General features: G+C 52.6%; 1 protein-coding gene and 1 long non-coding RNA gene across 3 annotated transcripts in view; one reads left to right on the top strand and one right to left on the bottom strand.

Moving 5' to 3' along the window:
- Aifm3 (apoptosis inducing factor, mitochondria associated 3) overlaps nt 1-10,483 on the top strand; it is a 14,467-nt gene extending 3,984 nt beyond the window's left edge. Inside the window, exons 2-19 of one of the 2 annotated variants that reach the window (XM_023711855.1) lie at nt 2,749-2,962; nt 3,197-3,306; nt 3,537-3,646; nt 3,740-3,784; nt 3,934-4,030; nt 4,118-4,230; nt 4,541-4,627; nt 5,025-5,116; nt 5,201-5,331; nt 5,445-5,560; nt 5,664-5,735; nt 5,831-5,894; nt 6,430-6,506; nt 6,607-6,724; nt 7,973-8,071; nt 8,337-8,412; nt 9,128-9,232; nt 10,115-10,483. In XM_023711855.1, the coding sequence (XP_023567623.1) occupies nt 2,749-2,962; nt 3,197-3,306; nt 3,537-3,646; nt 3,740-3,784; nt 3,934-4,030; nt 4,118-4,230; nt 4,541-4,627; nt 5,025-5,116; nt 5,201-5,331; nt 5,445-5,560; nt 5,664-5,735; nt 5,831-5,894; nt 6,430-6,506; nt 6,607-6,724; nt 7,973-8,071; nt 8,337-8,412; nt 9,128-9,232; nt 10,115-10,154 (1,766 nt within the window). In that variant the 3' untranslated portion in view covers nt 10,155-10,483. The remainder of the gene's footprint in view (nt 1-2,748; nt 2,963-3,196; nt 3,307-3,536; nt 3,647-3,739; nt 3,785-3,933; nt 4,031-4,117; nt 4,231-4,540; nt 4,628-5,024; nt 5,117-5,200; nt 5,332-5,444; nt 5,561-5,663; nt 5,736-5,830; nt 5,895-6,429; nt 6,507-6,606; nt 6,725-7,972; nt 8,072-8,336; nt 8,413-9,127; nt 9,233-10,114) is intronic. The other variant, XM_023711854.1, reaches the window with a different exon arrangement.
- LOC111815787 lies at nt 6,588-11,288 on the bottom strand. The gene is made up of 3 exons (XR_002820428.1): nt 11,050-11,288; nt 10,341-10,435; nt 6,588-6,668 (listed from the first exon to the last, which is right to left on the bottom strand). It is a non-coding gene; the product is annotated as an uncharacterized LOC111815787 (long non-coding RNA).
- Between the last annotated feature and the right edge of the window lie 18 nt (nt 11,289-11,306).

The raw sequence follows: 11,306 nt of genomic DNA, 5'->3' as shown, positions 1-11,306 counted from the left end.
TAGCTCCTGCCCAATAACCTGTGTTCTTGAGCCTGAATCTAGCTGCACCCCTTCCTAGCTGTGTAGTCTAAGATGAGGGACCACACCTCTCTAACCCTCCATGTTTGCATGTATACAATGGGGTGATTATCCCTGATACCAGCACTCTGGGAAACTGAGGCAGGAAAATTGCAACTTTGAGCCAAGGCTGAGTAACTTAAGTGTCTTAGTGAGATCCTGTCTTAAAATATAAAATAAAAAAGGGCTGAATAAAGATTAGCTCAGTGCAAAGGCCCAGTACCACCAGCAGGGTGTGTGTGCTACTTAATGGCTTTCCCTCTCTGCCATGGCTGCTAGGAGGCTCACAGCTAATTGATAAAACACTTCTACCAGGTTGTGGGTGTAGCGTAATGGTAGTGGTTAGCATGCAAAGAGGCCTTGGCTTCAATTCCCAGCATCCAAAACTAACAAATGACCCCAAATAACACTACAACCCAATTTCATCTATTGAACTTCTACTCTGGGTTAGATATCTCCTTTAATATTCATCATCACCAAATAGGTAGACCCTGCTCCTTTTTTTCTGGGAGTGGGGGATGATACTGGGAATGAACGCAAGGTCTTGGGCATGCTATGCATGTCCCTTCTCACTGAGCTGCACCCCTAGCCGGGCCTCTCCACTTGATGACTAAGGCATCTTGAGGCCCATAGGGGCTCAGGTGGGGCAGCTGAGTTGATCTGTTTTGTGGACAAGCAAAGACCCTCTTCTCCCCCCACCTTTCTGCTGCTGCTCCTGAATTGGTGGCTTTCTGTTGGACTGCATCAGTCAGTGTGCCTTGGAGCCTTCTGGAAGGAGGTGGTGGATGAGAACAGCCCACTCGGCCGTCATCTGGTACCCCGCCAGGCTGTTCTCTGGGCCCCCACAGTGCTCACTGCTGATGTCAGCTGAATCTAAAGTATTTTCCTTTTTAATTCTTCCAAAAACAACCTAACGCTATTACATAAAGTATGGAAAGTGGAGGGAAAACCCCTACCAGACAGGACAACCTCCCTCAGCTAGAGGCTGGGACACCCAGGTAGGGTGGGGTCTGGCTGGGCTAGGGGAGATGAAAGGGGGGACCTGTAAGGGCCCTGCAGCCAGGAGAGGAGATACAGGAGTAGTGTATGTGAGGATGGAGAGCAGTTAGCAGAAGCTCAAGGGCTAGAAGGATGGCAGCCCAGGCTAAGCATGGGCACAGGCCAAGGCCAGGAGGCCTGAACCAGCAGGTTGTTCAGCTCTTTGTTTCTGGAGCAGCTGGTCTGAGGTGGAGGGGCTGAGAGGTGAATCCAGGGCAGGTCTGGAGGCTCCTGTCCCTTGGGAATCAAGAGGCAGAGCTGCTCCCACATGGGCCCATGCTGTGCCAGGAGCTTAGCCACCACCTCCTCAGTCTCCTCTCTGCTGCAGCACCCAGGAGGCCGGATTATCACTGCTAAAAATTCTGTTTATTGTTCCTTTCTAATTAGAAAAATACCCCAGGCACATTGTAGGGAATTTGGAAAATGTGGAGAAGTACAGAAAGAAAATGACAAGCCAGGCAAAGTGGTGCAAGCCTGTAATTCTAGGGCTCTAGAGGATTGCAAGTTCAAGCCCAGTGTGGGCAATTTATTGAGATCTTGTCTTCAAGAAGGGGGGCAGTACTGGGTGATAGTTCAGTGGCTTACATGCCTGCCTGGCAAGCACAAGGTGCTGAGTTCAATCCCTAGCACCCCCCCAAAAAAAGGTATATGTGGGTGTGTGTGCTGGACATGTAAAAGCTCTAGCTCAATCTCTGGCACTAGAAAGAAAGAAAAAAAGAGAGGGAGGGAGGGAAGAAGAAAGAGGAAAGAAAAAAGAAGGGAAAATACAATAAAAGAAAAGGGCTATGGGAGCCCTACACCCTTCTTGCTATCCACATGCTCCTCCAGTGGCCTTCAGACACCTGCACATGAAGACACCAAAACACCAGGGTTCAGCAAACAATAAATGAATCTCAAAGTGGTGAGAATAGCTATTTTGGAGGAAAGGGGGTACTTTGAGGCAAGGCCTCACTATGTAGTCCAGGTTAGCCTAAAACTCACAGAAATCCTCCTGTCTCAGTCTCCCAGGTGCTAGGCTCACAGGTGTGCCTTACCATGCCTTTTGAGAATGGCTATTTTGTGCTCGCTTTGGCGTATACTGAAATATACTAAAATACATATATACTATGTATTTATATGTAAATATACATATACTAAAATTGGAACGATACAGAGAATAGCTATTTTAAGAAGTGACTTGTGCCCCTCCCTTTTGTGCTGAAGATCAAATTCCGAGCCTTGTACATGCCATAAAAGTGTTCTACCATTGAGCTATATAACATCTCTGCATATGTTTTTCATGATTTTTGTTGTTGTTTTGTTTTGTCTTGTTTTTGATATCAGGAATTAACTCAGGCCCTTTGCACTGAGCTATACATCCAGTGCTTTTTATTTCTTATTTTCAGATGGACTCTGGCTAAGTTGCCCAGGCTGGACTCAGACTCTCTGGTCATTCTGCCTCAGCCTCCCTTAGGGCTGGGCTTACAAGCATGCACAATTGTGCAGCTGCTTCTACCTCTTTGTACAGGGTGTACAGGACTCTGGGGAAATGACAGGGCAGGGTAGGGCAGGGCTGAGCATCTCAGCACTCAGAGGGGATGGCCTCTGCCCCCAGCTTGTGGGATGGGAGGGAATGGGCTAAGCTAGGGGCTCATGGCATGGCCTTGCCCACAGTGGAGTTCAAGATTGAGGTGGTGCTGCCCGAGAAGGAGCGGGGCAAGGATGAACTGTCTGCCAGCGGAAAGGGCAGCCCCCGGGCCTACCAGGGCAATGGCACAGCCCGCCACTTCCACACCGAGGAGCGCCTGCCAGCCCCTCACTCTTATCCTGGCCCTCAGGACTGCGTGGAGGCTGCCGTCTGCCATATCAAGGACCTAGAGAATGGCCAGTGGGTTCTGGGCTGGGAGGGAGGATCAGAGGGTGGGTGGGCGGCATAGCAGAGGCTATGGAGGAGCAGGTGATCCGGGGGAGGGCGGGGGAGGGCTAGGTGTGGCCAAAGGGTCACAGTCTTTGTGGCTTCTGTGGGTCTGGGCCTACTCTTCAGAAGGCTGGACTCTGGGAAGAGGTGACCCAGGCTGATGTGACTTGTCTGGCTTGACCTCTGAGTGCAGCCCCTCCCCAGGATGCGGGAAGTGGAGCTGGGCTGGGGGAAGGTGTTGCTGGTGAAGGACAATGGGGAATTCCACGCCCTGGGCCACAAGTGCCCTCACTATGGCGCACCTCTGGTAAAAGGTGAGACATTAGAGTGCACATGGAGTGGGTGGGCAGGTGTGGCAGGACCTCCAGGAGAGAGCTTGGCCCTGTGCCATCTGTCTCCCAAGTCAATTTCACTCATCCCTTAGCCAGAGTCCTCATGTATCAGTGGGTCTCCTGGGCTGAGGAGAGGACCAGGAGGTGCTGGAACATGAGTCCTTTGGGAGGACCCCTTGCTGGTGGTTCATCCTAGCACCACCCTCTTTCAGGCGTGCTGTCCCGAGGCCGTGTACGCTGCCCCTGGCATGGTGCCTGCTTCAACATCAGTACTGGGGACCTGGAGGACTTCCCAGGCCTGGACAGCCTGCACAAGTTCCAGGTGGGGCTGAGAGTACAGTGTAGCTTGAGCCTAGTGGTATAGTCAGGGGCTGGAAGATCCTGAAACTGGTCTTGAACAGCACTTGCCTTGCAGGTGAAGATTGAAAAGGAGAAAGTGTATGTCCGCGCCAGCAAGCAGGTGAAGGAGTGGCTCAGGGCTTAGGCACAGGTGGGAGGGCATAGTGGCATAATGGAAGGAAGCCTGGCATGTGTGGCTAGGAAGCAGAGTAAAGGGCTGCATGGCAGATGTGAGGCTAGCTGAAGCAGCAGGACCCTCCCTCCACCCAGGCCCTGCAGCTGCAGCGAAGGACTAAAGTGATGGCCAAGTGTATCTCTCCAAGTGCTGGACACAGTGGCAGTACCAACGTGCTCATTGTGGGGGCAGGTAGGTACCAGGATCCTGAGGGTTACTGTGTGGTTTAGGGGGTAGGACAGAAGTCGGGGGGCCCTGGCCTATGGCACCTCCCTTCAGGTGCTGCTGGCCTGGTGTGTGCGGAGACACTGCGGCAGGAAGGTTTCTCAGACCGGATCGTCCTGTGCACACTGGACAGGCATCTCCCCTATGACCGGCCAAAGCTTAGCAAGGTAGGGGTTGGGCAAGGGGGAAACAGGCAGGGGAAAGTTGGTGCAGGGCAACTCTGGATCCTGATCCCTCTGGTCTCTGTCAGGGCACTTGGAAGCTTGTTATCACTTCTTAGAGGGAATGTCTCACCAGCTCCCCTTTCCACGTATACCAGGACCATCTGTAGTGCCCCCCAAAAATCTAGACTGGTTGATCTCTGTCCTATAGCCCCTAGTGACCTAGAGCTGGCCTCACCCTCCCTTGGTCCTGTGTCCTCTTCTGTAAAATGGAAGTGGCCAAATAGCCCTATATCAAGTTGGGTGTGTCTTGCAGTCTCTGGATGCGCAGCCTGAACAGCTGGCCCTGAGGCCCAAGGAGTTCTTCCGGGCCTATGGCATCGAGGTGCTCACCGAGGCCCAGGTACGAGATTATGGGTGGGAAGCAGGCCAGGGAAAGGGTTAGTGGACATTATGAAGGGCAAAGCCACTTGGCTTCCTAGGGGTGGTGGGGGAGGTGCTCTGCCCTTTCCACCCACAATGCCTGTGCCTGGGAGGGAGCACTGGGCTGTAGACATACTCAGGGCCCCAGAGTGCAGGGAGATAGGTGATCTGATTAGTGCTGGGACAGGAGAGCCTGGTGGTATTTGGGCACAGAGGGCTTTAAGAAGCAGGTGATGTCTGTAGCTTATTAAAGAATGCAGTTCCTATGGGAACTGCTCAAAAACCTGGTTGGGCTCCGGGCCTACTATAGGATCTGGAAGTGAGTGTGAAGGCCAGATGCATGCCCAGGCCCACACATTGTCCCTTGGGGATTGCAGGTGGTCACAGTGGATGTGAGAAACAAGAAGGTCGTGTTCAAGGATGGCTTCAAGCTAGAGTACAGCAAGCTACTGCTGGCCCCTGGGAGCAGGTGGGTGGGTGTCTCCTGCCCTCACTGGACACTGGGTAGAGTGCCATTAGGATGAGAAGGCCTCACTGATGTACCCTGTCTCAGCCCTAAAAACCTGAGCTGCAAAGGAAAAGAAGTGGAGAATGTGTTCACCATCCGGACTCCTGAGGATGCCAACCGTGTGGTGAGGCTGGCCCGGGGCCGAAACGCAGTTGTTGTGGGAGCCGGCTTCCTGGGTGAGCAAGAGGGGCAGTGGGGATGGTGATCAGGCTGCTGTAGCCAGTCCTAGGGTATGCCAGTCCTGAAAGGTGCAGGCTGCCAGCCCTGCCACCCTTGCCCATGACCTCAGGGATGGAGGTGGCTGCCTATCTGACTGAGAAGGCCCACTCAGTGTCCGTAGTGGAGCTGGAAGAGACACCATTCAGGAGGTTCCTGGGGGAGCGTGTGGGTCGTGCCCTCATGAAGGTGAGCCTGCCCCAGCCCCTAGCACTCCTCGGAATCTGGGGCATCCAGCCTAGCACCTGGCTGGGCCTTTACCTACCATCCATTCACCAACCTGCCTGAACAGATGTTTGAGAACAACCGGGTGAAGTTCTACATGCAGACAGAGGTGTCAGAGCTTCGGGCCCAGGAGGGAAAGGTGGGCCCCTCTCCTTCCTCTCCCTGCCGCTTTCTGTCCCCTGTGCCGGGCCCGTTGGGGTTCCTCTGATCACCCAACCCACCCATTCCCCACAGCTGAAGGAAGTTGTGCTGAAGAGCAGCAAAGTTGTGCGGGCTGATGTCTGCGTGGTGGGCATTGGTGAGTGGGTGTGTGAATGAGCAGAGGCATCTGCACATGCTCACAAGTGAACTTGGATTAGTCCCTTCCCCTCCCAGAGTCTCAGTTTCCACACCTAAAAAATGGGGATGCAAACGACACCTACTTTACAGGATCATTGGGAAATGCATACCCAGCTTAGCCCACTACTGCCCTGCCCTCTGTGGCCTGAAGGATACAGACCAGCCTCTAATTGGTCCCAGGTGAAGTGGCAGTTTGGGGTGCTGAGTCAAAGCCAGGAAGTGGCTGTACAGGGTTTTGAGAGGCATGGTATGATGGCTCCCACCAGGGGGGTTCATGAAGTACTTCTTGGAGGAGGGGATACCTGGGGGAGGCCTAGGGGGAAGCATGGGAGTTGGTGGAGGTGCAGGGAGAAGCAACAGGATGAGTGAAGGCACCAGTGTGGGAGGCCAGGACAGTGTAGATCAGGTCCAGCAGGTGAAGAATGTAGGGCACCAAAAGCACTGAGGCAGAAGCAGGATCCATGGTGTGGACGTGGTGACTTTTGTTCTGTTAGGTGCCGTGCCTGCCACAGGCTTCCTAAAGCAGAGTGGCATTGGTCTGGATTCTCGTGGCTTCATCCCAGTCAACAAGGTGGGACTACAGGGGGCAGGAAGGGTGCTGGGCTGCAGATGACTCAAGGTCCAGGTCAGCTACCTGTCCTGCTCATGGAGCCTTGGCATTTTCTCCACAGATGATGCAGACCAATGTCCCAGGTGTGTTTGCAGCTGGTGATGCTGTCACCTTTCCCCTTGCCTGGAGGAACAATCGGAAAGTGAACATCCCACACTGGCAGATGGCTCATGTCCAGGGTATGTCAGCCCTAAGGTCGGTTCAGCCCCAGAGACTCAGCCTTCCCTGGTCATGTCTCAGTTGCTAGTGTAAGGTCCTGAATACTATGTTAGGTGTTCAAGGCTCTGTAGTGGCCAATATGGCCAGCCTCGTCCAGGTGCCAGTGCACAGAGTGAATCTTCTGAGTCATCCCTGGAGATAGAGACCTTTCTCTAGTACCCCCTGCAGATTCTGCTTAGCCAGGCACAACTGTCCGATCCCAGTTAGTCTTTCCATAAGTCTCACCTTTTCTTTTAGCCACAGGACAGATTCCTCAGAATTCCTAATCAACTTGTACAGTTACCCTGGAGAGGGAGAAGGATTTAGTAGGTCAGCTTCCCACACAGTGCTTCTGTCTCCCTTGAGCCCCTTGATTGTCTCTGTGAACCTCACTTGCCTGATATAGTCTTCTGGAGGCAACTATTGAGGCTGGGATTTGTGGGAACATTGTGCTTTCTGTGGAACAGCTGTCTACTCCCTGTATTTGGTGGTCACCAAACTTCCCAAGTCTTAGCCACTGCACCTGGTATGAACCCGGACTCCTAAGCAGCAGATAACAGTAAAGTTAGCCACCTCAGAACCTCATAAAAACAACCACAGGACTCTCCACCTGGTACACACACACACCTATACACATGCTCACATACACTACCTCCTTTCTTTTCTTCTGCCTTGTTGCCTATCTGAAGATCCACTCTGAAATCCCACTCCTGGTACCAGTTTTGGTTTAAGTCCATTTCTGCCCAAGTGTAAAGTTACTCCTAGAATGTAAAGAACCAAAGGTTACTTCTCAGTGAGCTGCAAATATGATTTAGGATTTAACTCTGATAGTCCAAGGGATTCTCACGTATACCTAAGTATGGGGGTCTAGTGAAGCCTTATAGGCACTGAGAACCCACCCATGATATTCTCCTGGAAGCCAGCATGTGGTTGTCATTTCTGCTTCCTTGCCCCTTGGGCTGAATTCTCCTCTCTTTTCAAATCTCATGTCAGATTAGTTCTCTGTGTGCAAAGCTGAAATAGTGAAGTAGAGAACTGCTGAACCCCAACTAGCACTGAAATTTTCCAAAGGAGCACTCCTGCAGATGGGCTGTGGGCTGAGCCACAGTGCACCTCTGAATCTCCTGGGAATCCAGGAATTAGCTACACCTGGCAGAGGTCCCTAGAACAGTGGGGTAGGCAATGTGGAAATGGTGGGGGCCAGAGTTCTCACTGTCTGTGTTCCATAGGGCGTGTTGCGGCCCAGAACATGCTGGCACAGGAGGCAGAGATCAGCACAGTGCCCTACCTGTGGACTGCCATGTTTGGCAAGAGCCTGCGCTATGCGGGTAACCTACTAGCCTAGGGGGGCGGGTTCTTGAGCACTCGGGGTGGGGCTTGATGGCTGAGGGGGGTGAAGGACCTTAGAGGTGGGGCCAAGACTGCACTAGGAACAAGCAACTAAGAATTCATTTGGCTAGGGATTACTTAAAAGAAATAAGGTACCAGGTAGCCTGTCCAGAGAGAAGTTAAGAGGGCACAGGGTGGGGAGCCTGTGAAGTCTCTAGCTCTTCTGTGTCTTATTTGGGCACCACCTGCCTGCCCTGCCCACAGGTTATGGAGAAGGCTTTGATGATGTCATTATCCAGGGGGACCTGGAAGAACTGAAGTTTGTGGCTTTTTATACCAAGTGAGAATGGTGGGGTTTGGGGTGGAGGGACAATCAGATCTCAGTGGTGAAGGAAGAGTCATTCCAGAAAAGCTCTCTTTCTGAGGAGAGGGCCTTACCAAAAGGCAGGCCAAGTGCAAAGGGAGGTAGCTGGGCAGAAGGGAAGGTGAGGAGGTGGCAGTGATACCTGCCAAGCACTGGGTCCAAGGGAGTCAGTGTATCTTCTGAACAGCTCTTGGAAAGTCGTATCAGTAGACGCTGGTGATGCCAGAACAGGCCCAGCCTGAACTCTGCTGAGAGCTGGAGCTACCCAGCTGAAGCCTGTGCTGGGACAAAGAGAGGGCTGAGTGCTTAGTGTATTTCTACCCAGAGCAAAATATTTCCCTGAGCCTGAGGTAGACAGGAGTGTATCAGGGTCTTCAAGAAACAATGTCAGGGCTGGCCAAATAGCTCAGCAGATTAAAGCACCTGCAAGCAGGCCCAGGGGCCCAGGGTTCAATCCCCAGGCCTGCCATGCCGGCCCTGCCCCAAGGGTGCACTGAGATGGCAATAAGACTGGGCATGGTGGTGCAACTGTAATCCCAGCTCTTGGGAAGCTGTAAACAGGCGGATCACTACGAGTCTGTTCTAGTAGTGAGACCCTGAACATCCTGTAGACCCTTCCCTTAAATACAAAAAAAGAAAAGAAAACAATGTCAGTGGGCAGTCTTTAGTCTCAGCTACCCTGTTTCTGCAGAGGCGACGAGGTCATTGCTGTGGCTAGCATGAACTATGATCCCATCGTATCCAAGGTGGCTGAGGTGTTGGCCTCTGGCCGTGCCATCCGGAAGCGGGAGGTGGAGTGAGTGTGGATGTGGGAAGTTTTGGGTGGGGGAGGAAGTCCCCTGAAGAACTGGCTGAAGCTGCCATGAAGCCAGCCACCCCACAGTCTTCCAGGGTCTGCTCTTCCCCTCCTTCTTGGTTCCCATCAGTCTGAAGTTTCCAGAGTTACAGAGTAGCATGGAGCATGAACTGTAGTCTGGGAGGTTTGTGATATGGGATTACCACAACAGAAGGGAAAGGGGTGTGTGCCCCAAGGCAGAGCCAGTGCTGTTGGGAAGGAGTCAAGGCCCACTGCTTGGGTGATCACTAGGCCTGAACACCTTGTGGAAGTTGTGCTAATCCTGGCAGAAACTAGATGGGGAAACATGCCTGCTGGTGTGCCTGAGTATACCCTACACAGAGATGTTGGGGTGGTTGCCTGGGTCTTGGAGGATAATGACCACTACCCTTTTCCCAGCATGGTGCCAATGACAGACTGTTTACAGAGAACTCTCGGGGATTAGAGAAAGCCCAAAAGCCACTGGGGGGCTGGCAGCCACAGGACAGGGGGTAGGCTTTCAGTTGAAAACAACAGAGGACCAAGAATAGGCATGATGAATGACATTCTCTTTCCCTGGCCTTCTGTTCTTTTCTTCTTGCCTTCGGAAAGGCTGTTTATGCTACACAGCAAGTACGTGTATTCTGTATTCTTCCTGTTGACCATTCTGAGCCTTTCCCATCTCAGCCCAAAGCCTCTAATAAATGATCTACTCCCCCCACCAATAAATATCTCTGCTGGGCGCCAGGATCTGACACAGAACAATCAATCACTCAGCTGTCTTCAAGAGTCAGCTGTTCATGGTGCCCAGAGTGGGGAACCTGCTCTCTTCTCTTCTGATCCCTCCTTCCCTCATTCCTACAGGACTGGCGACATGTCTTGGCTCACTGGGAAAGGATCCTGAGCTCCTATGCAGTACCCTTGGGCATGCACATTGGGACACCAGGGACAGAGGCCAAGCCCTGGTGGCAGGTGCCAATCTCCAACATCCGAGGATTCCCCAAGGCAGAAATGGAGTCCTCCCAATGCTTGCCCTTAGCTGCCTGGCTCCCCTCTGGAAAGGCCTCTGCTACCTCCAGAAGATACTCACCCCACAAGGCCTCAGTTGCCACTGACAGCTGGCACTGGAAATGGGACAGGCCCGGTATCTTTTTTCCTCTTTTGGGACTGGACCCCTGGACAACCCTGCAACATATTAGACATTGTTTTGAAATTAAAATGCACACATTTGCACATCAGTGTGACTCCTAGTGTGATTGGGCCACCGACATGAGGGAAAACGTAGACCACAGGAAAAACAGGCACAACCAATTAAATTTTGCCTGTGAGTACCCAAAGGAGGTGGTAACTGATTCTCTTCTCCCCACGAGGCCAGGGAAGGCTTCTCCAGAATCTTTGGATCTTGATTTTGAAGGAAAAGCACGCCAGATAAAAAGGACTACACGTGCAAAGGGCTCGAGACAGGAAATGCTTCTTCAGAGGTCAGACTCAATTAATGATTAAAACTCTGCAGGCATCTACTTAGTGCTGTAAATGCTACATCCTGAAACAGAGCTGTGTCTCATAACAGTTGAGTTTTCTGAATCCTCATTTGGGAGGCTAAGAAGCAAAGGCTCTGCTATAAGGAATGAGAACAGAAGCTCATGCCTACCGACCAGCAGAACACTAGGGGGAGAAGGGAAACCCGGGAAGGCCAGGGCTGGGGTAAGAAACAAAACTGGGATAGTTGGACCGCTTGCCATCCCGGAACCCTCCGTCTGGGGATCTCAGGAGAGGAGGACAATGAAGCTGGGACTCACATGCGACTACAAGGCATGCTGGGAACTCCTGACAGTGGTCGCTGAGGGTTGGCTGACGGCGTGAACCGGGGAAGTGCAGTCCCAGCGGGATTGGGGTACAGATGTCTTTACTGCCAGGGACAGCCCGGCCCCTGTACTTTCCGGAATGTTACACAATCATCGCAAAGCTGTCCACTAGGCGCAGTGTTTGACTGCTGTGTCGCCAGGGACGCTAGGCTTGTCGGGATGTGCAGGCCGCTGAACGTGGGGCGCTGGCC

Source organism: Octodon degus, unplaced genomic scaffold (genome assembly GCF_000260255.1).
Source record: "Octodon degus isolate 3935 unplaced genomic scaffold, OctDeg1.0 scaffold00021, whole genome shotgun sequence".
Taxonomy (NCBI): Eukaryota; Metazoa; Chordata; class Mammalia; order Rodentia; family Octodontidae; genus Octodon; species Octodon degus.
Note: the sequence above shows the minus strand (reverse complement) of the source record. Positions and strands in the feature narration are given on the sequence as shown.